Source organism: Drosophila teissieri, chromosome X, assembly GCF_016746235.2.
Source record: "Drosophila teissieri strain GT53w chromosome X, Prin_Dtei_1.1, whole genome shotgun sequence".
In the NCBI taxonomy this organism is placed as follows: Eukaryota; Metazoa; Arthropoda; class Insecta; order Diptera; family Drosophilidae; genus Drosophila; species Drosophila teissieri.
The window spans coordinates 4,434,720-4,462,666 of record NC_053034.1 but is presented as its reverse complement, the minus strand read 5'-3'; the positions used below and the strand labels follow the sequence as shown (position 1 = coordinate 4,462,666).

Sequence of the window (27,947 nt, the reverse complement as noted above, 5' to 3'; positions counted from 1 at the left end):
TCAAGTACTTCTTGGCCAGCACATTTTGTCCATATACATTTCCTGAGCGGACATCTCTCCCTTTAACGGACAGTAAACGAAATAGGAACGAATTCATTAAAACACCGGGCTACAGAACAAAGACGAAAAGCGAGACAATAAAGGGTGTGGCTTACGGGGGAATGGACGAAAGGACGCAAACGGACAGTTGGGCAGACAGACAAATGGACGGACTGGAGAAGTTGGAACCTGGCCATGCACTTTGCATTACCAATTAGAAGAACCCGACGAACGGACGAGCAGAGAAGGTAACAAAAATTGACAATTGACGCCGCAATCAGGAAGGCAAACACACATGGGCGGCGAGAGTGAGGCGAGTGTGTCTCATTGTTATGCAATTGCAATGGGGCAAGTCAATTAAAAACATTCTATTCCATTCCAGCAACAACCCTCGGGTTCGTCTGGCTACCGATGACTGTTTGGATTACGGCCAAAGGCGGATATCAATGACCTAACCTCACTTTCCTTATTTCCCTATGTGACCATGTGTATCTCCCTTTCTTTCCGATGACCAAACCAAACCAAGCCTCCCCCGACCAACGGCTCTCGTTCGAGCAAGACATAATCCAATTAGCAATTAGTTGTGTATGCCGGGGCGTCATCGGGTTACCTGACCACCTCCCAGATGGTTCGGTTCCGATAGGATGGAAGAACAGGTAGGAAAAGACCTGGGCCTCAAGGAATGGCTCCCAAATCGAATGCCTGCCAATCGGTTATAACTCAATTTCGGCTGGTTATTAGGCCCATCACGTTTTGGGACGTCGTTTCCTGTATTCCAACGTCTGGGGTTGTAGGATCTTTATCTCAGCTATTCTTTAATAATTCAGTAACGTCAGGTAGCATTGGCAAATAAGCTTTGGAAACATAGTGTGCATTTTTGAAAACGAAAGATTTTTTTTAACTAAAACGTGCACCTGTTCCAAGTAATAAACTTTTGGCTGAAGACTTAATGCGACCCCCGATTGGACGCGATGCGGGCGGTGGACCTGAGACACATGTGGCCCAATCACTTTTTGTGATTCGCCTGAATTTTAATTTAAAATTCATTCATCATACTTGAAGATGAAAAACCCCAAGTGGGGGAAAAGCGAGGGTCGCCAGTGGCTTACCAACAATCCTTCATTTGTATTTTCTGTGCATTCTTTGTTTGCTGGGCTGTCGTTTTTGTTTTATACATACTATACCATACTACAGGAATGTATCTTGTCTTGCTGCGACTCATTGTTTAAGCTTCATTGGGATTATGCGGGCTTAACCCCTCGTTTTTGGTCCAACTCTCTCTTACCCACTCTCACTGCATTCCATAATAAGTAATGTCTTGCCATATTTTCACACTAATTTAATTCTTTCATTTTTCCCTCTTAATTTAATGTTTTCTCTTTTTCTCAGTTTATTTGAACATTTTTTTAACACTCATGTGACTGCGACTGTGACTATAATGCTTGTAATAGGCAGTGTTATGCTAAGTTTGCTGCTTTATCTATTTGAATATATATTATAAAATATACATATATAAGCCACCGCTTTCCTTTATGCATGTATGTAGTCTGTATTTTTGTAAAGGCTTTTCCAGCTCATTTGCAGTTAATTTAAATGGTTTGGCCTGGGTTTTTCTGCAACAATGCCTGCTAATTATGGTGAAGTTTTTTGGGTTCTCGGCTGCATTGAAAAATCAAGCACCCATAAAGATCTGTGGAGAGATTGCCACCTATATACATACATATGTATATAGGGAGATATATATAGAGATATAACACAGCAGAGCTCATTATCATTTCTGCAATCCACTTGAATCCTTTTGTTTTGCTGTCCCATCCGAAATGTTTTGTTTTATTAATTAAAGCGAAATGCAAGGCTTTCCGGGCATTACTGGATTAAAATTAAAACAAGGGAAAACGTGAAGAAAAGAGGAAAGAGCCGGTTAGTGAGTGAATGAGCGAGAGGCAAACAAGAAGCTGCAACAATTCTTTTCTACGCACGGCCAGACTTTGCAACATAATTGGAATTTCCTTTTTCCTGCCCATACCCATTACCCCATCTATGGCTCCAGGTTCAGCCCTCTTTTTCTTCAGCATGCTTCATCTTTGTCTTGTCAAGTGGCACAAAAGACAAGAAAAGAAAGAACTCAAGAGTTGCCCGCTTGACCATAAGCTGTCCCATTCAGGCAACAACTTGAGCAGCAACCTGATGTTCCCTGTCCCCCTAGTCTCTCTCTCTTTCTATAGTCATCAACCCATCCCTTTCTCCGCGCTGTAAAGGTGGGTAAGAGGAGGGTGAAGGGGCGTGAGAGACTGACTAAGAAGTCAAAGAGATATGAGTCAGAGAATTCTGAGAATGTCCTCAGTTCGAGGAAGAGGTATTAAGTCGAGTTCATGGGCTTGTGTTTTAAACTCAAGACCCTCTCTGAACTCACAGCTTCCTCATTGGATCTCCACAGTGATTTTATTCAGTAAATGAACAGGGTATGCAATAACGTGTTGGTTTCTAAGTGGTTCTTAAGCCCCACTCGTTTATCGTAACAACTTTAATGAAAATTAACCATTTTCAAAATGCCAAATTCAGAAAAGAGCACATGATTATGACGCATAAAATGCAAACCGATATTAAAGTTACATTAAAATATATTGCAATACATTTGCGGCCACTCCCTTTTTTAGGTCATCTTTTGAAACACCAGTGAAAAGATGAAGATGAAGTGCAGCTCTCAAGATTCCGTTGCCCCTCCTGTCCTGTCCTCTCTTGGATTTTCCATTCATCTCAAGGCCCTCATCGTCCATTAATGGTATGACGAACTGTCTAACTGGCAGTTTTCCCAGGCGCGATGGCCGAAGTGAAAGCGCCACCCAATTAAGCCAGTTTCGGGCTTAGCTAATTAGGACTGTCCACCCTTTTTCACGATTTCAGCTCCCCCCCTTTCCTCTGACCATTTTCTCCGGATTTTCTTCAACGTGTTTTTCTCACACAAAAATATAGAACAAGCTCCCATTTGGAGTTTAGAGCGCGGCAAACAAGAAAAAAGAAGCGCAGTCAACAACATAAAAAGTTTTTAGTGTACTGCTCAAAAATTAGAGCCCAAGTGACCACAAAAGAAAGAAGAGGGGGGTTTGGATGTTTTCTCACTTTCTACAAAAGCGTTCTTACCAAGGAAAAGTTCTTAAACACTTATTACCAACTAGCCAAATCATGATCACCTACCGACTGAGTCATCCTGCAATGACTTTACCAATTGTTTTCTCTTTGTGAGAATTTGATCTCCTTTCGAGGGGGAATTTGTAGAAAACGTACGGACCCGAAGGGGTGAAGAAACTGAGTTAATTAAATTCGACTTTCTGCGGTATTAGAACATTTTAAAAGGCCACGCATGAAATTCTTTGCCTGCTCCAGCTTTTGTGGTCCAAACCGGATGCGGTAATTGCTGGGAAGTCGACGCTGGACTCTTCTTGGCTTCACAGTTCGCCAAGAAGTTTGCGACCCTACAAAGTGTCTGAGTTATGAGTCTTTCAAGTCGATATGTCTTCAGATTCGCTGCTAGTCCGGTTTAATGGGTTTAAGGCTAATATCAATCTGCGTTTCTATGCTCTTTCTTCTGGTCTATAATTTGTCCTCTAATTAATAATTATATAAGTAGTGTTTACACCTTCTTTTCTTCTTAGGCTTACTTAATAATTAGCTGTTTATCTCTGAGAAAATCTCATCCAGACACTTAAATAGTTTCTTTTCTCCTTGTTGCTGTAGTAAAAGCCCTTCAGGAAATGTTCCCATAATCCAAAGCATCTAACAGCACCTCATAGCAACCAAGTCGTTGTTAACAGGCAACTCTTGCGCAATATTTATCAGTGTTTGTCCAAATTTTACGGCTTCAAAGTCAGGTGCCGGATTATTAGGAGTATCTGCGATTGTAATTCTCTCATGTACACTGAAAAATTTACGATATTTGACCAGCCACGATATAGTCTGCTCTGAGGTAAGGTAAATATTGTCTTTAGTTTTCTGGGAGATTGCGATAAGGAAAAAGATGATTTTAGTTTTCGTGGGATGTTGTTTTCTTATATTTCTTTGGGTCTATTTGCTTAGTGTTCGTTTCAGGGTCGGCTATGGCTATCATCAGGTACATAAGTGCAAGTGCTCAGGTAATTTTTCTGTCTGGAATCACATAAGGAAACAACAAAAATTTGATATGACCCTGGCGACTGATAAGCGGATTTAAGCTAAGTCGGTCCTTAGTCGGAATACCTCTGTCAGCCCTAATTGTGGTTGTATACGCTTGTCTTTGGTTACATTGGTATATGGCCATCTAAGCTAATGATTTGTCAATTTTCGGAATAATAGTTACCAGCCAAGTGGAAAATTTAGGGCATCACATAGATGATATGACACAACCATAGGATTAAAGGTGTTTAATTATATTTTTCCTTTTCAGTTTCTTAGAGGAGTACATGAAAGACTTGTGGTATAAGCAAAGGCGGTATTAGCTTTCTTGGCCCCCATCGAAAAGCCATATTTTCCAATTTTGGTGCAATTTCTTATTATAATACCAAATAGAAAAGCGCATTTTGGGGACTCGGGGAGCGTTTTTATCCGTACTCACCTATTAAAGAGCAGCTGCAGAGGAGCAGCGCCAAAAAGACGCCGACTGAATTTAGCGGCAGTTCACCCATTTTTATCAGTTGTATGTTTTATGCAGTTGTAGTAGTTTTCTGGGTTTTCCGCTCGCAAATTGCTCTCGTTTTAACTTCTTTGGTTTGTTTACGGATGCACACGAAAAAAATGTTTAAAAAATTTCAGTTTCTTTTCGTTGCTCGTGATTGCACAAATTATTGTATTTTGATTAACACTTTGCGTCTGGTGTTTTTTCAAGCTGTTTTAGTGTGTGAATCTGAAAGAATATTGATAATGAAAGAGAGATGAATTAGCTAAGGCTACAATATAAATACAGATAGATTTTTTTTTGGTTAATTCATGGTAACTGGCTTTTGTGGTTAGTTAGTCAGTTAGTTCGAGCCTGAGAAGTTCATCTGCATTTGATATTTGTCATAACTTTAACATTTCAGATTCAAATGGCAAATGTTGGCATTTATGGGCGAGAAGAAGAGGAAGACGCATCGCACACGACTGCTTCTTGGCGGTGCGAGCGGGACGGTGAGGTGTGAGGCGATGTTGTGTGCGTGTGTGCCTTGTCTCTTTTGCATTCTAAAGTCGGCGGCACCGAAGAAAAAAGAAGGAAGATGAAGAAAATAAAACCTGCTGCGCCGCCGACTTCGCACATGTTGGCCAGTTTTTGTAACGGAAATTGCGGGGCTCTCAGCAGTCGAAACACGTATTGCGGGAAATATTGTAGGGGTAACACAGACAGGGGAAGGGAGGGGGCTTTGGATAAGGTAGGAGAGGAATGCCTAAGCTAAATTGTATCTATAAGTTTGTGTTCTCTGCAGATCGTTATCTTTTGGGTTCGGGGTTCGAGAGCGAAATGTATATTTCTTATCGGCACGAACTTATTTGTTTTCGTCTCTCCAATAATTCATGACTCAAGCTTCGTCTCTTTCTCTCTCTCTCCCGCTCTCTCTGTTTGCTCACTGAAGTTACACCTATGCTAAGTGTCCTTGGGTTGCAACAAGTTCTAAAGTACAGTTATCACTCGCTTCAGAGAATCTCGAAAGCAAAATGCACATGAAACAGAAATAAAAGACGCTTGAGTAATAGAATTGAACGTGACTTCAATGCAATGACTAATGATTAAGAAAAAATAAGTGATCAATAAAACTAAAGTTTCATTTACACTAACGACTTGTAAGCAGTGCTTTAATTTTGCAAGCAGTGCAGTTCCTAACAGTAGTAAAACAGTGAGCTTTTAAGTTGCAACAGTCCTAGCGCAAACAAATTTGCATACAAGTGAGGTAAAACTGTAGCTGCTTCTTCGCGAGCTCGTCTTGCCACTAATCCCACCTACTTTCCCGCCGCCCCCCTCACTTGGCTTACGGTTATTACAGTTACTGGATAATCGATATTTAGGGCAGGCCTTGACTTTTTTTTTTCGCATATGTGTGTCTGCGGCACGCGAAATATTCTTGGGAAAATTCCCCTTTCATCTCTCTTCATTCTTGCTTTTGGCAAATTGAGACATTGTTACAAAATACCCGGGAAGCAGTTTTAAATATTCATAAAGTTTCGAAAACGCTAATTATAATGGGAGACTTGGCCGAAAGGGAACTTCTGACGACGGTAGTTTTTGTGAATCTGTGAAAGTTGCACAAAGTTTAGAAGTTTTCCACTTGATATTCGTGAATTAATAATGCTGTCAAATGATTTGATTGTGAGTTTCGACGCTGCCGGAAAATTGTAATTACATTTTCCGTTTTCATTTGATTGCCTAAGATTGGCCCAATAGTTGTATTGTATTCTCAATTAAAATACTGTCTGCTTACGTTTGATAAAACCCAATAAACTAATTTATTAACTGCCAAAAGTAAAGAGACAAAGCTTTTCAAAGTAGCCGGGTTGATGTCGAAGAAATTCATTTACCAACTTTGACTTTATTCCTGCTTGTTAACAGTTTAAACAATTTTTAATTACGTTAAAACTTTTATCAGAAGCCGCAGCAAACGAAATAAACTTTTTTTATGCGACAAAAAGGCGATTTTGACAGACAAAGGAAAAAAAAAGTCGGCTGAAATTGTTTGTGAAATTTGAGTATTTTTTCTTTTCTATTTTTTTGGTTAACATGCCAAATTAGTTATGGAAACACTTTTTCGGGCTTTTCCCAATGTTTAACGTTTATTTTTTGTACGTTTCATATTTCCTATTTGCCAGCTGCAAGAGTGAGTCAATTTCCAGTGCTCACTGTTGGTAGTAACAACAATAAAGTTGGCAGCAAAGCGGGCCCAAAAACCTGTTTTCCGTTTTATTTTTCTTGCTTTTCAGGTGATGTTCTTTTTTTTCATATTTGTTGTATGCACTTTTCCAACTCGATTATTGGGTGAGTTTTCAAAGGGTTTTCATGGAGGTTTTCATTGAAATAACTTTGGCACGTGACTCATTGGAATCTTTAGTTAAAACAACAAAACAGCATAGGGTCAGAGCGAGAGAGATACGTTTTGTGTATTTTTTGTCACACGCTAAAAAAAAGTTTCGAAAAAAATATGTACAAGAATGCCGCCAGTTTATTTTTGGTTTTTGGGGAGCTGTGTCGGTATGTTTTTTGAGTTCCTCTCCTCCACGGCCAAAAAATGTCTGTTATGAGCAGTTGTTATTATTATTTATTATTACCAATTTCTCATTGTTTAACTGGCACACTAACACACACGCACACGACGCGCCACGACCGTTAACACAGACGGTGAAGAGAGCGCGAGAGAATGCGAGTAGGAAGAAGAACCACTTCTGCTGTCTCTATTTATTTTTTTCTCTCAGCAAGCAGAGCACTCGACGCGTTGGCCGTCGAAACGTAACTGAAAGCACCGCCAGCGCTGCGGCCGCAAAATACCACAGCTATCGCCGCGCCACAAGATCTGGCAACCCCCAATGTTGCCAGCAGATGCGACGCAGCATGTTGCCAACCAGAAGTAAGCGAGCGAGGGATATAGTAGGAGTTTAAGAAGTAGAATAATTTATAAAATCAACACTTTGCTACTTTGCTACTGTTCTTTTAAATACTATTTGTGGTAATTATAATAATTATTATATTAATGCTGATTGTCACAATATCTTTTCAGTGCAGAAAAAAAGAGATGGAGAGTGTCTACCGTTAGGCGGCGAAGAATTCAGCTCTTTTCTTCTCGAGTGTCAGCAAGGTCAAACGACGATGGGCGGAGAAACTGGGCGGTGGCACTTAAGCCGCATTTCATCACTTTTACGAGCGACTGGTGTCAGCTTTTTGACACGTTTTTGTTGCCCAATCTCTGTAGGGCTTTGTCAACAAACTTTCAGAACGGAGCACTAAAAATGTAACTACTTAATTCGGGGGCACTGAGTATAATGGCTTTTAAAAGAGCTACACGTATATTACGCAAAGTGTACTATCATAAAGGCTAGAAGTTTAAGTTTAGCTGAGGTTTTCCCGATTGATATGCAAGCTGGAAACCTCATATTACCTCATAAACATCCTTTGCAGTTCGCAGCATGTTGCCGAAACCTCTTGCAACATTTCTGCATGAGAAAACCCAAAGTTTAACGTCTTAGTTTTCGGCATTTCATTTTACGATCTTGCTGTCGAAGAAACCGACGAATGGATAGGAAAAATCGGGCGGGAAGGCAAGACGAATTTTCCGGTTGGCAACATTTCGGAGACGGCCACTTGTTGCCCGCGCAACATCGAGATTCGATTCGAAACGAAAACTTCTTTTATGTTCAATTGCAGCGCTGTCAATTAAACCAGCCGGCGGAAAAATCGTGACGAGGGGGTGATTTTCCCGGTTAAGTGGAAACAAAAAAATCCCAGTTACGTTTGAATGCGTTGTGTGCAATTTACTAAATGAAATTGCGTATAGATGCCAATGCGATGTATTCTGCAGTTATCATTGTTGTTTTGTTTCGTGTGTCGTGTGTGTGACGGAGCAATTTATCACCCTATACAGAGATATATGTACCTACATATATCTATATACCAGCAACACCCCTCCCCCGAATCACCAATAAGTGATTTATAGGATTGTTATTTTGTCGTTGATGTCGCACTTTCGCTGCGCTTTATTTATTGCTCGGAGTCTTCCTCTTTCTACCACCCACAAAACAAAACAAAAACCCGATCCGCTCGATTTTAAACGCGTTAATTTTATTTCACTGCCGCCCGAATTTTCCGAACTTTTCACAGATGAATATTGAATTGATCGCCTGGCTGTGGGAAATGTGGTGACAATCGTTCTGCACGCTTAATTAGCTAATGCGTTCGACCTTTGACCTATGATGTGCCAGCGATGTGAACATTTTTGCTACAAAATGCATTTGAACAATACGATTTCAACATTGTTTTTATATATAAAATAAAGAAATTAGAGCATAGATATAAATAAATAAGTAATCATTTTGAGAATCTTTGGACTTGGCAACAGAACACTGATTTAGAAACGAAGGAAATATGCCCATTTCCCTCCGGGCACAGCAATTATTTAACAATTATGGGAACAAGTGAACAATGGCGGTACGTTGATCAAGCCTACTTGAAATGGTTTCGCCTGACCTGTGACCTCGAAATCCGACTATCTGCTACCTGATTTGATGGCCAGCCAGACAAATGAAGACGTCGATTTAGTTTTCAGATGGGTGGTCCCCGAATCAACCTCCAGCTATCTCGGCAATTCTGTTCCAATTTGTAGTCCGGATCGAGTTCGGTTTTTTTTGGGTGAACACCTGCATTTTTTGGTGGTGCATCAAGAATATGTTCTCAAATGACGGTAACCGCAGCCTGAGATCATTAGAAAATGGTTAATAACTCTATAAGCAATTAGATCCGAAGAGCGCCCCCCCCCACACTCCGCTCAATTTCTGACAGGTTTTGTCCGCACCGAAGAAGCAAAACTCAATTCCAATCTCGATCTTGGGCAGAAACTTAAGCTGGGAATCATTAGTCCACGGGAATGACAGCCATTCAGCGGCCCAAATGATGAATTATGTTTCAAATCGAACTCCCAAAGCAAAAATGTCGGATACAGATACGAAGTGCATATCTGTAGATACACTGCGGCACGTATGTACATATGTGGACTAAGGGCCGGAGGTGCTAACGTCGGATGCTCAATAGTTAATTGATATTTAAGCATTCGCATCATGAGTTCATTTTACCAGGACTTGACGGCACAATTCAAAGATGCACTTGGCCTGGAGCAAACAAAGGATATTGAATGGTATTATGCCCTAGACTTGGGTCAGATTGTTTCTTAGAGGATGTGGGTCCAACTGAATACCATAAATGTATATTCATTTGTTTTTAAAACTGGTTTAGAATAAAAGAGTTTTAAGGGTTAATTTGTATTATTTTTCTAATGCCACTGCTGCTGTTTTTGCAGGAGTTTATTACATTTAAGTCCTTCGTTGCCACAAATGGGTTAATGAGTATCTATTGCTGCCACGTCCATGGAAACCCTCAACTTCTCGAGTGCGCCCACAGAACCCTTCTGTTATTATTATACCATTAAATAGCCCTCTATTTTCTCCAAATAACCCTTGACCCCAGCAGAACCAGAAACAAGTCTCATCGCTTTGGTCATTTGAAAATAGTCTCATTAAACCATCAGGACAATAAATGGACATGAAATATTTTCACAGTTGACCTTTAATGGGCTGAACCCCTTGCAGTGCGAAAAATTCCCCACAACATTTCAAACTTTCCAACTTCCGTTCGAATGGCAACCGCAAAAATCCGAACAACTATGCTAGGTATTCGATTGCTTGCGATTTGGTGGCACAACCGACCCTTATTTTTCAGCACCCCCCAACCCGAGTTTTATTTCTATTTTGCTCGGACTATGGATTGTTTGTTTGTTTGTTGACCTTTTAGCTCTTGGCGCGTGACTGTGACCATTTGTCTGCTTTTCTTGCGCACGCGTGCCCCGATATTCGATTCGTACTTCATACGTCCATCCTGAAAATATTTTGGGGTGAAATCAGCCGCCCTTTTTGTTTTAAAAACATTTCGTCCCCTTGCCATTTTCGGTTTTCAATTAAACTGCCAAAAATTATTGCTCGTGGGTGTGTGGAGAAAATGATAGTGCGAAAAGGAGCAGGGCTTGGAAAATGGAATTTTTCAATTCGACGGGGGGTTATCGGGGTCACTATTGTGTAAGGGCTATTGCGACCAGTTCATTTCCTGTTGCGTATTTGGCGATTTAATTTAATTGAACGAATTTCGCTTTCGTATTTAAAGGTCTTTGATGGAAAAGTCGGGATGGGATTTATTTTGTCCCTGGTCAGCAGAGAAAGGGTGGGTATACCGAAACAAAACAGACTTTAAGAACCGCACCAAAGGTCAGATAATGGGAATAAGGCCGGGTTTGATTTGTTCGTTTCTAGTTTATAAGCAAGCAAGCCGGAAGCCAGCAATCAAATCACCTGGCGATAGTCAATCTGAGCCAAACGTCACGGAGCATAATCCTCCGAAATTGTGCATTCAAAACAGACTGAAAACCGAAGGACCGAATTCGAAACCAGGAATTTGGGAACAATGGACAAAGGGGTGTGGAAAGGACAATTAGCGTCGGCCGCAGCTAATTATGATCCCACCACCGCGGGTGGTGAACAAACATATATGTATGTACTTGTACTATATATGTACATACATATATAGGTGAGTATGGAGTCTGCAAACTCAAACTCAAACTCATTTGCGGTCCAATGCACCGGGCACCGGGAACAGACCCAATTTCACTTTTCCTCGTTGCGTTGACATTTTCCGCATAGATTGTGAAACCCTTAATTAACTTTCGAGGGCAAATAAGGACCCCGGATATGTCCACTAATCCAGAGAGACTTTCGTTTTGTTTCGCTGTGTTTTGTTTGCCGCGTTTGCAACGTGAGCAGGACATCCGAGACGCCACCAAAGGACCAAACAAACCAAACAAAACAAGGACAAACGGCCCATCCCCAAACTCCTGGTTTTTTGTTTCTCTCCTTCCATGTCGCGTGCTCCTCATCATCCACATATCCTCTGTAGTTTAGTGTCCCGAGAATACATATATTTTATATAAAGAGACCTTAAATTAAGAATTCCTAGCTAAATACATGAACTATTCATTGGGACCGGGGTTTTTCAGCTTCACTTTTAAGACTTCGGAATATCAGAAAAATATATTTCCGTTTTTTTTTTTGTATTTTCATAACTTGATCAAAATGGTCCTATATATTTCATACTTTACGATGGACCCTGGTTCAATACACCTTTTTTTTATGAAATTAGAGACCATCAATCAAAAACTCGACTTCTAGGCAATTATCCAGCCTATGGTATTCCCAATTGCACGATTATTTTTCTCAGTACCTTTGGCAGAAGGGCAAATACCATTCGAAATTTACACCTACTGCGGCGAATTGGGAGGGCAATCGCCGTATCCTGACCACAGACATCCTGCCAAACACCCGCACCTCCTGGCGGGAAACCCACCTGAGTCCTTCGGCTCCTTTGTCCTTTGCCGGGCACTCATTACGCCATGTGGTCAAACACAAAGTATGTCTGCATGTGGTGCGGTCCAACAACGGTACTTTGAAGCTATATATATCCACGTGACTGTATATATGTATGTACATGCATGTATTGTTATATGGCTATAGGCGGTATGCGAACACAAAAAATGTAACAAAATAATTCCCATGCCAACATTTCCGGGAGCTGTGCAAATTTAGGGCTTCTCACCCGTGCGAGGAATGTGTGGATAATGCGTTGCCATTTAACGCATTACTGAGCCCTGCTCATCGCTGAAAAAAAGGACGAAAAAAAGGCGCGGCTAAATTCCATCTCCAGGATACTTCGGGCAAAATGAGTACTTTATTATTTTAAAGAATGTTTCAAATATGATGACAATTCCAACAAAAATATATTTTAAATTTCCTCTCAGCGTTATTATTCCATTTATCCAATATTAATATTTCAACTTGAATTACATATGTATTTTTCGAGTATACCCTTTGCCCTTGAGAGTTACGGGGTATAAAAACAGCGTCTGCGGCTGTCGGTTTTTTTTAGCCTTAATTATTAGCTTTTGGTTGGATAAGGCGTCGCTGGGTCTGGCTGTCTCGGAAGGATGCTTTGTTGCGGTCAATGAGATAGGATTTTACCCGAGCAACCTGGCTACCTTTTTTTACTCCTTGAGTGGCAGGACAATGGCCACCTCCGTACAGGCTGAAGTTAAGTTTTATGTGGCATAAGATCAACAGCTTTCAGGAATTTTTTCATCATGCTTAACTTTTCAAAAAAGTTGCTGTAGAATGAAATGAATAATTTGTGGCTTAATTGTGAAATATTTCCTAGAGCACAATACACGAAACAATTATTTTTATCAAATCCAAAAAAGTATTTCACCGTTCCCAGAAATATCAAAAATCAGCCGAGCCTCTTTACTTTTAAATATCTAATGGTCAATTAATCGGAGAATTTCGATTAGATCGTAGCAAATTGTGTACTTTATTACTCATCAGAGGAAAGTACCAGCATAGTTTTATTATCTAGCCAGTAACTATCTGACCAGGCCCGAAATTGGGAAACCAGAGATCCGTGCCGTGCCGTAAAATGAGAACAAGAACCGTGCGAACGTAATCGGATCGCTTTTTTGGGCATAGGAACCTGCGTTACCATCCAATTCCAACCGCTAATCTAGGCGGGGAGTCTTGTGCGCTATTTATCGATGAAAGCGTGGCCTTTATTTCGGAATTCGGTTTAGGGTTTCGCTTTTGGAGATCCGGGTAGAAAGGAAATGTCAATATTTGTCATTACCGCGTGGCATTTTCTAGCGAATTTCTTCGACGCTTTGTCTACGGTTATTTTTTTTTTGTTCCTTGTGGGGGTTTTTCGGGGTTCGGTTTCGTCGGCTTTTCCTTTGTGCCCGCAACGGCCATAAAACCAACAAAGGCGAAACAAAGGCCGCCGTGCGCCGTGTGATTATGTAAGACGCAGTTGCACATCGAGCTCATATTTGCTTCGGCAAAACACCACACATTGCAGGCGGAAATCCACAGCCAGAACCAGGAATCCGGGCAACCAGAACCAAAACCAGAGTCAGAAACGAAACACCAGACACGGCACTGTGCCGTGTTTGCATTGGACTCTTCCGTTTCCGATAATCGGATATAGCGATGGTTATATGTGTATATTTAAATGGTGGAACCAGACATGGTGAAGCTAAGAAATGATCGTAGTTAAGGGATTCAGAAAACTTCGGCTCAAAGCTGTATTAATGTATTTACGATGGAAACCGTTTATTTCAAAATATTAGATTTTATGGTAGCACGCTCTCAGGATTAGCAATTTAACGCTCATAGAGATCATGTAGGTCCTTGCGTAATTTGTCAAAATTGAGAAATTCCAAAAGTACAGTCTTTTTTTTGCCTAGCGATTCGGATATATTTTAAAATTTGTAAGCAACACAAACAAGTTGTAGATTTAAATACTTGATAAGGCTTACTATTGACTTTTCATAGTAACAAAATGCAGGAGGACGCAAAGGATATAATCCCCGAAAAATTTGATTTCGAGGAGGAGGTCTCTCGCCTGATGATCGAATATGACATGATACTTATAGCTGATTGGGATGAATCCATTTTTGAGGAGAGTGAATTTGAGGACGAGCACGAGAGCGAGCAAAATACATCTTCTAATGATAGCAACTTGTAGGTGCGATAATATTTACATTGTGGAGCTCTGGATACTGAATTTTTCACACGTTGTTTGTTATCATTGAGTCCCAATAAAATTCTGTACCATATTGCCATGTCGTCATCCGTCATGATCTGTTTTCAGGATCACTTACTGTCCCTTAGCTCATCGCTCACTTGTGCTCTGAGCGGATTAGGTTTCACACAAAAACGTGTGCAGGACAATGGACTTGATGGTAGAAACTAAAAAGTAAAATAAAAAGGGAAACACGGGCAACCCCCGAACAATGAACCATCTGGCAAGTGGATTGGCAGCTTGTAATCCGCCACCCCGCCTTACATGTCCTTATATATCCTCAGGGTCGATCCGATAATGCACTTGCTACATGGTTATTGCATCATCGCCTTATTGCCCTAATGCGATTAGCATGCATTTTTAATCGGACCAAATTGGAACTGGGTTTTTTGTCTAAGTCTTTCGATAGTCTTGTCTTTTTGCACTTCTAGGGCTTTTAAAAGAAAGGTACATTGTAAGTACAAAGAAATAGCACATCAAATCAGCGGATATTAAATCTATTAGTAATGCCATTAAATTCAGGGATATTGATATAAGCATATTATAATTATTTAATAATTTAGATCTAAAATGTTCAATGGGACTGAAATATTCTATTTTTTTACCATGTATATCACATTGCTTTAGCTGCTCATTACGCAATTTTTCGGGCGGGTGTTCTTGTGTGAAGTGGTCCATTGTCAGTGCCGTAGACCAGAAACGCAAACTGTCTCGAGAGCGAGCGACTTGAGGCCGACAGAGTTGTGGCAAGAGTACAGTCACCATCGTTGGCCAACCCCCGTTGACCCCTGGCCCCTCCGCTTTGACAACCCCCGGTGGAACAAAGGAGTTGACTGGTCTGCAATGGAGTGGGTCAACGTGGAGCGTGCTCAGCCTGTGAAATTGCAAACCAGAACAACACTTTCATCGATAATCACGAGGGTCACTCGGTGGGTCAAGTGTCGTCGCAGCGCGTGCCAACCCCTTCAAAAATGGGGGAGGAAGACGTGGAGATCTGGAGAATGTAACTAGGGCCCCATTATAGATGCAAATCAATTGGTAGTAAGTGAGAAAAAGTACCTAAATTTATTGAAATTAAAATCGAAATTATCCAGTGAATATGTTAAAATCCATTCCCAGCCAATCTGTTCCCAAACTGCCGCCCGTGAGTATGCAATAAATAATTTCAAACTGCTAGCCGGGAAAGTGGAGGCCCAAAAGCAGGCAACAACAAACGGATTCCATTTACATATTCGTTTACTTTCAATTGCAAATTTATAGTTTGTAGTTCCATCTGCAGTATCGCTCCATCTGTTTCCGTTTTCACTTGTGGTGTTTGCTTTTAACTAACGTGACACAGCCGCATTCAAATCAGCTTAATTAAATTGTAATTGGATATGTTTTTTCGCCTAGAAACTGACACAAACAAACGAGAATCGAGGGGTCTGGAAAATGGGAATCGGAATGGTGGTTGATGGCTGACGCTTGATAAGCTCATCGCGTGAATTGTCTTTAAAGCTGCGGACAGGCGTCCCTATCCGTCCAGCCATCCGTCTGTAGCCATTTCTATATATGCCGCCCACCAGCCAACCCTTATCCATCACATCAGAAACAGTGATGTCAACGAAACTGTCGAAAGTAGTCAAACTGCTATTCGTTTTTCTCTCCGTGATCCTGGCAGAAGGTTAAGCATATTGTTTTGAATTTAAAACAATGCATGGCTTTTAGCTCTCATTATTGTCAATAAAATCTTTTCAAATTGCGCACAGAAGAAATGAATATCTTATAATATATAGTCTAACTGAAATACTACTCTAATAAATACCTCCATAATAACTTTATTAAAAGTATAAATTTCTTTAAAAATGCTGGCAGATCCTAAAAGAGAAATAATATATTTAAAATAGCCAAACTGGCAGCATTTTGGTAGAGGCTGTTGCTTCTTGTTTATGCAACGAAACTAATTTAAAGTACTTCACGCGGCGGTCGCTTAATCCGCTGCCATGGTGTGCGTGTGTCCCCACCTCTCTCTTCCCCACTTTTCCCTCTCGTCTCCTTCGCTTTGTGTGTGATAACTTCGTTAAGTTGTTGACACGCATACATTTATATATAAGTCTGCATATGGGGGTAAATAATAATAACAATATAGTCAGTAATTAAATGACACTGGCACGTGGCGCTATGAAGCCAACAACAAAGTTCACAGGATAGCCAAAGGGAACCCCCACTCCACGTCGCGGGTGCCGATCACACTCGCCACTCATAATTTCGCCACTCAGAAAAAGGCAAGTGCCCAAAAAGGGATGAGTGGCAAAAACACTCATTTATGTCTTCTAAACACCCGGGTGTCTGCTAGACACTCGAGTGCCTGTGGTAACATAATTACTGAAAATCGAAATAGATTATGCCCAAAGCCTCCTTTTTTGCCTTAATTTTACATAAATTTAAACAACATGAAATAGACATTTCTTTTTTATATATTACGTTATTTGCTTTGTTACAATTTTTAATATTTGTTTCCCATATGTAACTTTATAAATGTAAAACATTTCTTTTTAAAATGATAAAAAAAAAACATGCAGCCACAGAAGCCGCAGCCAAAAGTCAGAAAGTTAAGCGTCCCTCTTCATTTCCCCCCAGGTACTCACCCCCTTCCTCAAGCTCCTACCACGTCAGAGCTGACAGCTGGTTGTAGATCCTGGAAAATAGCTAGCTCAGGCACTTCCTCCAGTAGGTCGAAATCACATTATTGATATCCTCTGCTGCCATATATCACATATCACTGCACCACTCACTCACAATTAGTATTTAAAAAAAACATCGAAAAAGTGGTTTGCTTACGTAGGACTTTTGAGAAGCGCAGAGAAGGGCACATACATTTTCGTATTATTTAGTATTAAGTATTTAGTATTATTTAGTATTTAGTATTTTTTAGTATGTAGTATTATTTAGTATTTAGTACTTGATATTATTTAGTATTTAGTACTTAGTATTATTTAGTATTTAGTATTATTCATTATTTTCATTTAATGTAATTTAACACCCGGGTGTTTGTTATTGCCGCAAATAAAGTGTCAAGAAACACCCGGGTGCTGAGACACCCGGTGTTTAGCGGGTGCACTTAAAGTGCCGGTGGCTTGCTGCAGTTCTCTGCCCCTCTACTATAGTAATATTCTACATACTAGACTACTAATTAAGTTCTACGTACACAAAAAATGATTTTAAACACTTAAATAACATTTATGTCTAAACCCATTTCATAAATAACCAAATGTAATTCTACAAGATAAATGGCTATCTTATTTTTTTGATTTTGTTTTAAGCATGCCTTATACATAGGTATGCAACGCATGTGGTTACGGATTATTAACACAGGTATGTAGTGTATATGCGAATTTTCGAGTGCCAAATAATCTTTGAGCAGATATAAATCAAGGTAAATATTTTCGTTAGAGATTACTTCGCCCATTTGATTAGAATTTGGAGCCCGTTCAGGGCGCAAAAACCGAGCATATTTGCGGATTTCATTTGACAATTTCGTATGACCACTGTCACTGCCACAATAATCAAAATGTAGAAGGGGATTGTGGATGCTGCGGCACATCGTTGACATCATTCAACTATTTGCACAACAAATTCAAGTAAATCTTTGCACGAATTAAATTCCATTTGTTTACGACTCAATGAAAAGCCACAAAGCTTCTGCCAATAGGCTTTCGCTGCTAGTTTGGTCTATATATATACATACATACACATACATATATTTACATATGCACAATCGCTGGTAGAGATACTGAATTTATAGCCTGTGTTTTTGGCACAATTAAGATTTGCGCACATAAACGCCCCAACTTGTGTTGGCATTAAGTGCTTTGCTCAAAAACTTTTAATTGAAATAATTTGTTAAGGCCTCTGGGGGCCAAGGAGACTTCAACTTTTCAACAAAAAGGCGAAACATTTCCTTATTCCATACATCCAAAAACACACGAACGTAAATACTTTTTCTAACTCTGCAGGCATTTTGACTTACAGCTAAAACAATAATGGTCCTTCAATCACATATTTTATGCCCGAATACCACAAGGACATGAACGTTACTAATTGATTCGTACATTATTGACTTCAATTTGTGCAGCGGCCTTTGGTTAAAATATGGATATTGAATGCAACCGGAGACTAGTAGAAAAATTTCAAGAAATTAAAAAAGTATACTTTTTTATATCCATCCGTTTATTCCATCTATACTATGTAACCCTTGTCGTTGCTAAACTTGTAGCAGAAACGCTTGAAACAAATCCTGCGCCTCACAGTAGTTGGATTTGCTTCGGTGGTTGTGGTTGCGGTTGTATTTTCGCTATCCTTCGTTGTAGAAAGCAAACTGGGCGTGGAGCTATCCAAAACAATCGAGGTGGAGTTAGTGGATGTTTCCAAAGCTTCTGTTGTCACTTCTGTGGAAGTTCCAGGTTCCGGAGAAGTGGTCACCAAAGTAGCGCTATTTGAATTCGGCGGCAATGTGGTAGTTATATTACTTATTTCTAGTTCCAGGAAATTCAACAAAGAATCCATGAATTTTTGTATAGAGTTACGATCCTCGGCAGTGAAGGTTTGGGCATCGGAAAATTCCAAAATACAATTACTTCCCACGAGGGCAACGATCAATAGGAGCACGAAGTGATGATCCTGATTAAAGGCAGTCATTTCGATCAAGTTAATTGTTCTAGGTTATTTACGCACTGCACAAATTTGCTGTCAGCTTTTAAGCATTTATACTACTAGGTATCGTTATGCGGAAATTTTGGGCAGCTTGGATTACGTGCTGAAACCCCCAAAAAATATGATAGTACTTTGGATTTTTGGCCAGCTGGGTCACTGGCTAATCTAACAATACAACACGGGTTCAAAGCATTCTTTGAAGATATTTGCTGGAATTAATCATCAGTGCTTTTGTGGTTTTTCTACTCAATGAAAAACATAAAGCTATGAATGAACACATAGTAAACAAAGTTTAGTCTCGAGAAATGAGTGCCATTACGCTTATCAAGTTATAAATAGAGTTTGGTTTATTGTTTTATTGAGTGAAACACTAAAACAATTGAAGACGAGAGAGACTATAAATTATGTTGGAGCTTTGATTCAGTATAAAGTATATTTAACATTGAAAATGTACCTCTTTAAACATTTTCTCCTAGGAGAACTACACTGAAGCTGCCTTGGATTAGTGTAACAGCTTACTGATTTAAACTTACAGCCCGTGCAGAGGTCCAAATCAAAATCGATGGTAATCTTGGGAGCACACCGCTTTAAACCCGATTTCCTCAAGTTGAATCCAACTGATCAGCACCCACTCATTAGCCGTAAAAGATAAGAAGATCGGTGGCGGGCATGCCGAAAGAATTCTGAAAGTATATCGACAACGATATTGATGTCGGGAAGGCACGTTTTACAGCATGCCAGTGAGATTATCTCGCTGGGCTTGATGGCGATAAGTTGGCAAAAGCCGTATAAAAGAGCTGGGAAGAGCAGAGAAATCTATCAATCATCATCAACTCAAGTTAGTGGCAACAACCATCGAGATGTGGCGCCTTCATTTGTTCCTAATCCTCTCCACCTGCTTCCTGGTGCCCCACTATGCCAAGCCCACGAAGCGATCCCCAGTTGGATTTTCATCGACCACGCTGGCCTCGCTGCTTTTGGAAACGGAAGCTGGCAATGGAACCACGGATCTACCCACAAGTACCGAAACTACGACCCTGAGGACTCAACGAGTGACAAACATTGGACGATTGGCCTCCAAGGATCTGGCCGATTTGCTTTTGGCCAGTATGCAGGCACGGGGTGCCAACTTGACCTCCTTCCAGGAATCCACCATGAAATCGCTGCGCAACGAGGCGGTCAAGGATACGAAGGGCAACAGTGTGTTCCTGCAGATTGGCATGGATGTAATCATTGACATCTTGATCGGAGCTCGTGATAACGCCACTTGTGAAAGGATCATCCAGGACATCGATCAGTCACAGGACCGAAACAGCCTGACCTTAACACTGAAATCCTTTTTGGCCCTGTGCTTCTTCAACGGCATCGAATGCGCTAACAGTGAGGTGAGCCAAGTGATTAAGACCACCCACTTGCGCCAGAAGCAGCAAAACAAGATCGTTCAGGATGATCATCAGCAGGCGGAGGGCTCGGGTCTTCGCACCGCCCGTCGGGTGGGCGTGGTCAAGGACGACCGCAACTCGGTGCTAAAATTCCTGCAGGCACGCAACATCAACGAACTGTCCGCTATCCTTAATACTCTGCTGCAGGTGTGCGGAGCCTCGGGCGGCGAGGCACACAAAATTATCAGGAATTTGCGAGAGAGTAAGTATTTGGCGACCAGCGCCAGAATTAGTATTAGTATGTACAATATCTTATATACTGATTTCTAACCTATTCGATTAATTCTTGATCCTTTCAGTGGGCCCCGATAGCGTCAGCTTGTTGCAAGTGAACGCTTTCAGCATGCTTTCCGTATCACTTTTGGACAGTCTATCGACCATTGCGGAGGGTAAGACCAGCGGGTTGTGCTCTGCCGCCCCCGAAAGCTGGATCGTCCGTCTGCTGTCAATGGGCGTGGACAAAGTGGTGCTAATGGGCCTGATGACCGCCCTCGATCGCACTATTGTCAACTCCACTACCGCTGAACTTACTAAGGCCGCAGCGCTCAACAGCATCAACGGCGGCGATCTTCCCGACTTTAAGTCCAAGGTTGACCAAAAGACAGCGGCCAAGCGTGCCATTTGTAAGTAAAAAACAAATATTTTTCCTTTTAAAAAAGATCTGGTTTTCCCTTTTTTCCTTTTTGAACACATCCCTAACATTTTTATTTCATTTTTGCAGTGGATTCTGGCGTGGGTAACGACTTCAACCGTAAGTTTGTGGAATGTATTCTATAAACGGAATTATTAACATTATTTACTTTTTTAGTGGCACCATCAGTTCAAAACATTGGCAATTTCAACACTGTTAATGAGCTCATTAACGCCGAAGTGCCAGTTGGAGTTTCTCTCCCTGTGCTGGATGACATAAAAGGAACTGGTTTCACTGGCAACACCCTAAATCGTAAGTAGTGATAAAGTCTATATTTCTCCATGTGAATATTAACAAATCATCTTTTTGCAGAGGGACCTCGTGTGGTGAACAAAGGAACAGGAAACACTTTTAACAATTTGGTGGGCGCTAATCTTCCGGTTTTAGTTGATGCTCCGATTTTGTCTTCGAGCGACAGTGGAAGTTCCAGTTCCTCCTCTTCGAGTCCATCTACAAGTTCGGGATCTTCTGGGTCTTCAACGTCGGGATCTACTGGCTCTTCGGGTTCGGGTTCCACAACTTCTTCCTCTGGCACACCTAGTTCTTCTGGCTCGTCCGTCATTGGCAACAATGTGAATGGTGAGCTATCAATTGAATTCATTTTTCATCTTCTATATATTCCTAATTGTTGTTCTACTGTTTTACTCACTCGGTGGCTTTATATCTATTTTAATTTTAGGAGGAAGCAATTTCGTAATTGGAAATAATAATTTCATTGCCAAACTACTTGATCTTGGTCTGCCGATCTCCTTGGCCGCTCCGGTTTTGAGTATCATAAATCAGGGCTCTTCCACTGGTTCATCTACTGGTTCTTCCTCTGGCTCTTCTACTGGTTCATCTTCTGGTTCTTCGGGCATTACTTCAACTGGTTCTTCGAATGGGTCTTCAAGTGGCTCCTCTGGCGCCTCAGTGGGAAATAATGCTAACAGTAAGCTGACGAGTTTATTTTGCCCTTAGATAGTTACTTATGTACTTCAAATATTTATACATTTTTAAAATAGTCGACCCCAGAGTTGATATTGATGGAAATAACAACAAAATTACCGAGGTCGTTGATGCCAACGTTGATGTATTGGCAAATGTCCCGGTCCTTAGCCAAATAACTGGAGCTGGCTTTGCAAATAATCTGAATCGTAAGTAGACTCCCTTTAAAAATGGTTGTGTACTAATTAATCGCTATCCTATGTTTTAGAAAAACCCAATATACGTATGAAAGGTAATAACAATACATTTGTTAACGCTGTAAACCTCGATGCTCCCGTTTTGGCGGGTGTTTCGGCGCTCAGCAGCATCACGAATGCCGGTGGATCTTCCAGTAGCGGATCCAGCAGTGGATCTTCTGGAAGCGGATCCTCCTCTTCGGGAGCTTTGGGTGGACTAAGTGGTCTCACAGGAGGCTCAGGATCCTCTTCAGGTGGCCTTCTCGGAGGTCTCCTTGGCAATGTCGTTGGCGGCGTGGTACCCACTGTTGGTGGAGTTGTCGGCGGCGTCGTTAAAACCGTGGGGCCCGTTCTTGGTGGAGTCGTGAACACAGTGGAACCCGTTCTTGGTGGAGTCGTGAACACAGTGGAACCCGTTGTTAGCGGTCTGGTTGGCACCGTTAGCGGACTTCTTGGTGGTGTTACTGGCGGTTCTTCTAGTTCCTCAAGTCCTCTAGGGGGCGTTACCAACCTTTTGGGAGGCGGTTCTTCTAGTTCCTCAAGTCCTCTAGGGGGCGTTACCAACCTTTTGGGAGGCGGTTCTTCTAGTTCCTCAAGTCCTCTAGGGGGCGTTACCAACCTTTTGGGAGGTGGCAGTTCCGCCTCAAGCGGTTCCTCCTCCATAATTGGCAACAGTGCCAGCAGCGGTGCTAATACTTTCATCGCTGGCAACAATAACAACATCGTACGATTGGTGGACCTCAATGGATTTGTCCTTGCTGACATTCCCATCTTGAGCAGCATAACTAACCTTTTGGGAGGGACAGGACTAATCGGAAACTCAGCCAACAGTAAGTTTAAATGGTTACTAGTCCGCATTTGGAAACTCATTTAATGAATACGTATTGTTACTCTTGCAGAGGGTCCAAAGACTGTGGTTATCGGTGACAATAATCGTATCGTGAAGCTGATCAACGTTGATCTGTGGGTGTTGGCTTTCCTCGACGTTCTCAACATAATCCGCGGAAGTGGAGGTGTTTGCAACCAGCTTAACTGTAAGTGAAGATACATTTGATGATCGGTGTTCATTTATTAATTGATTATACATCATTTTTAGCTGGACCTAACACCGAGATCATTGGCAATAACAACGATGTGGTTCAACTGGTTGATGTGGATTTGAGCGTGTTGCTTGTGGTTGATTTGCTGAGTCACTTGATCACCAATGTGGCCAATGACTGCAGCGGCACCACGACAGTTACACCCATTACAAGTCCACCCACTCAGCCACCTACTGAGCCGCCAACGCAGCCTCCCACTCAGCCACCTACTCAGCGCCCAACTGAGCCACCTACTCAGCGCCCAACTGAGCCACCTACTCAGCCCCCAACTGAGCGCCCCACCTATGGGCCTCCCACCAATGAGCCTCCCACCAATCAGCCTCCCACAAATCAGCCTCCCACCAATCAGCCTCCCACAAATCAGCCTCCCACCAATCAGCCTCCCACCAATCAGCCTCCCACCAATCAGCCTCCCACAAATCAGCCTCCCACCAACCAACCTCCTACCAATGAGCCACCCACCAACAGGCCACCCACCGATCAGCCACCCACCAACCGCCCACCATCGCCTAGTCCCAACAACTGCTATCGCAGATACTGCCGCAAGTGGCGCACTCGTCCCAGCTACTTGTGCTACAAGAACTGCGGTGGTGCCTTCGTCTACAAGCCCTAAATCAGTAACAGTGCACCGCCACCGCCACCACTACCGAAACCGAGAGAACCACCGAAACCACTGGCTGCACAGGTACTCAATCTTGTTATGCGTGGCTCTGCCAGCCTCACTGCCTTTGGGCATTTATTTATTTTTTGTACTTTCTAAGCAAAGGTTGTTTAATTTATTTAAAATATATTATAAAAATTGAATCAATAATTTTAAAGCGTTTTTCAAATATTGTGGTGAGATGGGGGATTTAAAGAATCAGTTCATAAGATCATAAATAAATGTTTGAAAAATTCAAATTATTACGCACTTGATTCAAACACCAAATGCAATTACATTTACCCCCGCCACAAAGAAAAAGTTTAAACGAAAACAAAAAGTTACGCTTTATAAATAAAAGATAACATTATTAACAAAGACCACCCACAGACGAGCGCAGCATCAAAATACCTAAACCTCTGAAGTTAGACAAATGGTCGTCAACCGGTGGAAATTGGGGAATTTTCCGGGGGGAAAAGCCATCCGGAACGTGCCTCACGCCGCATGAAATCATAATGAAAGCAATAAAAGCATCACCAACAACCAGAAACAGAACCCAGAACCCAGAACAGACAACCCAGAACCCAGAACACAGAGCCCAGAAACAGAAACAGAAACAAAACCATTCAAGAACGACGTCGGCGCTTGAGGTGCGAGTGTCTCACCTCATAATTGATGACCTAAGTAATTTGTTATGGCTATGAAACGTGTGGCAAACACAAAAAACGCTGCCGCAGCACGACAACTGCGGAAGAACGAAATATTGAAGCAATTATAAAATTTACAGCAAACCAAAAAAAGCCCACGGGGTTGACACAAAATGTGGGAAAAGTTTTCCTGGGGGGTGGTGGAGGTGGATAAAGTATCATTTGGGCATGCTAATGATAACCATCAGTGGGTTTTAGGCTGTTAAATATTATGCAACACCTCGGGGACGCCATTGGGTTGCCAAAACGACATCAGTGCAATGATTGTCGGCACCAGAGGAACCTCTAGACGGCAATGGCCATTCGGGGAGGTCAATCCTCTGCTCAAAAGTGGTTAGCATAAGATATGGTCCACTTAAAACACCTCGTAAGAAGGTTGAGGAAACCGAAAAACTCTTATTTTGGTTGGGAAATGGTTACTAAGTTATTTATTCGAATTTGTTAGCCCTGTAAAGTCGGACTTCGAATGCCAGTGGTTTGAGTTTTATATTACTTTTTAAGAGTGCAGACCAACTTAAAATATTATGAGCACTGGATTAACTTATGGCTTGTTCTGGGTCACCTTTCAGCACTTTTAAATGCTCAAAAAAGTGCGCTAAACTCATCTTCTTTTCTTATCGCCTCTTCTTTGCTAAACTCAGCCCATTAAGTATATATAAACTTTCCATCACTTGTTGCCAGTTTGTGTTGGTGGTGAAACCCCTTCTTTACCAGACTTCAGTGGGGAACCAAGACAATCGATATCCAGCACGGGGCATTGGGCATTGAAAATGCAGCAGACTGTTAGGCGCAGACATGTTTTATGTACTTGTCAGTCAGACAGACAGACAGACAGTCAGACATTTGCGAGACGAAGAGCGGGACGACGAGCAGGAGTGGAAGTTGCACGGCCGTACAAGTTGCAAGTTCCGCACAACAGTTGCGCCCATTCTCGTCTTACTTTCGCTGTGGATTATTCTTCTTTCCGCCGTTGCCTTTTATTATTGTACATAATTTGCACGTGCTGCGAATATCTAAAATTTACGACCGGCATAGAGACACACCGAGAGCGAAAGTGCACAGGTTGGTTGTCTGCGGAGGAATCGGGGCATTTCGGATGGTTTGGTCCTGGGTTGTGTGGGTTTGGTTTGGTTGGAAATGCGAGTGTCAGGGGTTGGTGTTGTCGTGTACATTATTTTGCTTTCAAGCGTTGAAATAAAAGGAAAAGTCGCCGAGCTTTAAATGAGTAAAAGGCCACAGAGAAAGAAAAAAAGAATATTGAAGGAACTCGTAGCTAACTTCTGAAACTTTCTTTTGTCCCACATGTTATTTAACCTGGTGTGAAGCATGCGAAAGATGTTTCATTTCCGAACAATTCGGCTTGATATTTTCTCTCCGTGCAGCCACCGTCCACCGGGTCGACCCCGCTCCATTTCCGCTGTCTCTAGGTGAGTGAAATCTTCTACAAGCTGCCCCTCGGGATCCCTTCGGCCCGTCTGCCCCATCCACCTTCCCCACTCCCCCACTTTATGTCTAACTCTGTCTGTCTGGCTGACTGGCTTGCTTACTTTTACACGTTTTATGTCGAAAATAAATGTGAACTAATGCATTTTTATTAATATATACAAGCGTGCTGGGAATTCCAAGCTAGGAAATGATGTCGGCTGGGGATATATGGATACACCACGCCCCCGTGTGAAAGCCACCGCCCGCTGACGATGATTAAGCGTAAAAACCGCAAATGTTTTTTAAATGCAGTGCAAATGCTTGTGGGTCATGCCCGGTGCTTTGCTTTTTGGCTTTCGCTTCGACTTCGGCTTCGGCTTCTGGCAGAACACGGCGGAGTGCAGACGAGACACTTCTTTTTAGCCAGCTAAGTGAGTAGTTTGTTGAATCGTGTTGAAATATTTAGCACAACGTGTACGTGCCGACATTGTGCGGTCGCTCTCATCTGCAATTGGATTTCGGATTTACAGCGAGCCAACAGCTACGAAAAATTGGAAAATAAAAGTGTGCCAGGACACATATCCGCACGCGGAATGCTCGCATGTTTGGGTGTAAATGGATATCTGGCCCTAGAGGGAGTGCGAAATGCCGATTACCCAGATGCTTCATTTGGTAAAATCAAATGGGAAGGCACTTTAAAGAATAATATTTTTGCAATAGCTAAATAGCATCAAAGCACAAAAATGCTGGACATGTATTTGTGGATCCTGGCTCAGTCGCCATTGCCCTTCTACCGATATTATCCACTTTATTTCAATGCGTCCACTGGCAAGTGAAATGAAAAAGCCAACAAAGTGTCAATGAGGGGGGTGTTTCCTGGGGGGCTGCGGCTGCGAGGACGGCACTTTGCATACCAAGAAGTGTGCTGGGGAGTGGGCGGAATAAATAGGAAAAGCAAATAGCGCGCCGCTCTATTGACATTTTAGGGTTTCATTGTAAAGCAATTTAAATTATTGTGTGTATTTTTATTTCACTCAGCTTCTATTTCTTTTCTTCGCCCTTATTTGGTCTGTCTCCCCATTCTCCAAGTACATTATATACATGTATGTATGTGTGTGTGCCTGTACTTTTTGGGGTAAGAAACATTTTCAACTTAAGCATTCAGGACATCGTGTCCGCGACTCGTGTCCTGTTCCGTTCTGTTCTGTTCTATTCTATTCTCTGGATCCTTTTGGCTGGATTTTATTTTGTGCAAATTTTTCAAATGTTATCCTTAATTTAGTTTATAAGTAGATGCCAGGCACGTTCCAGGCAAATGACATTTTATTTGTGGATTTTTATAGACTTTCCTTATGCGAACACTCGCTCATCCCCAAGAAACGCCCCATTTTTTGTGTGTCGTAGAGGGAAACCCGAAACATAGGTCGTAATTTGTGTTTTTCTTGTGAGTTTCAATTTTTTGTATGTCCTTGCTGTGGATTTCATTTTCGGGTTTTGAAGGGCTGCAGCACATGTGTCTTTGATGAGTCAGGCACGATGTGCTAGGCGTTATAAAGTAGGCGTGGTGATTGGTTCATTTTTGGGGCTGATCAGCATCCTTTAAAATTAGCCTTTCCATAATAGTTACAAAAATATTTCGAGCTTCATATTTTTCCCGTTTGCTTTGCATCTGTGGTCACAGTG

At 41.8% G+C, this 27,947-nt stretch overlaps 4 protein-coding genes across 10 annotated transcripts in view; 2 read left to right on the top strand and 2 right to left on the bottom strand.

Moving 5' to 3' along the window:
- LOC122625290 (fasciclin-2) overlaps nucleotides 1-7,467 on the bottom strand; it is a 67,830-nt gene extending 60,363 nt beyond the window's left edge. For all 6 annotated transcript variants that reach the window (XM_043805361.1, XM_043805363.1, XM_043805362.1 and 3 more), the window contains exons 1-2: nucleotides 7,303-7,467; nucleotides 4,628-4,915 (exon numbers count right to left, since the gene is read on the bottom strand). In XM_043805361.1, coding sequence (XP_043661296.1) covers nucleotides 4,628-4,697 — 70 coding nt within the window. In that variant the 5' untranslated portion in view covers nucleotides 4,698-4,915; nucleotides 7,303-7,467. The remainder of the gene's footprint in view (nucleotides 1-4,627; nucleotides 4,916-7,302) is intronic.
- Nucleotides 7,468-14,033: 6,566 nt separating this feature from the next.
- Nucleotides 14,034-14,439, top strand: LOC122624781. Its single transcript, XM_043804481.1, has 2 exons — nucleotides 14,034-14,093; nucleotides 14,158-14,439. Exon 2 carries the CDS (start codon nucleotides 14,165-14,167, stop codon nucleotides 14,348-14,350), a length of 186 nt encoding a protein of 61 aa, XP_043660416.1. The 5' UTR covers nucleotides 14,034-14,093; nucleotides 14,158-14,164; the 3' UTR covers nucleotides 14,351-14,439.
- A 4,156-nt stretch (nucleotides 14,440-18,595) lies between these two features.
- On the bottom strand, nucleotides 18,596-19,147 carry LOC122624708 (Y' element ATP-dependent helicase YJL225C). The gene has a single exon (XM_043804382.1). The coding sequence runs from the start codon at nucleotides 19,082-19,084 to the stop codon at nucleotides 18,626-18,628; it is 459 nt and encodes a 152-aa protein (XP_043660317.1). The 5' UTR covers nucleotides 19,085-19,147; the 3' UTR covers nucleotides 18,596-18,625.
- A 783-nt stretch (nucleotides 19,148-19,930) lies between these two features.
- Nucleotides 19,931-24,303, top strand: LOC122623437 (putative GPI-anchored protein pfl2). Of its 2 annotated transcripts, XM_043802597.1 has the most exons (11): nucleotides 19,931-20,743; nucleotides 20,841-21,164; nucleotides 21,263-21,292; nucleotides 21,350-21,484; nucleotides 21,545-21,811; nucleotides 21,912-22,160; nucleotides 22,234-22,365; nucleotides 22,425-22,859; nucleotides 22,914-23,222; nucleotides 23,292-23,426; nucleotides 23,489-24,303. In XM_043802597.1, exons 1-11 carry the CDS (start codon nucleotides 19,960-19,962, stop codon nucleotides 24,103-24,105), a joined length of 3,417 nt encoding a protein of 1,138 aa, XP_043658532.1. In that variant the 5' UTR covers nucleotides 19,931-19,959; the 3' UTR covers nucleotides 24,106-24,303. The 2 variants fall into 2 exon arrangements, with proteins under 2 accessions (XP_043658532.1, XP_043658531.1); XM_043802596.1 differs by having other exon boundaries at nucleotides 22,425-23,222.
- The last annotated feature ends 3,644 nt before the right edge of the window (nucleotides 24,304-27,947 follow it).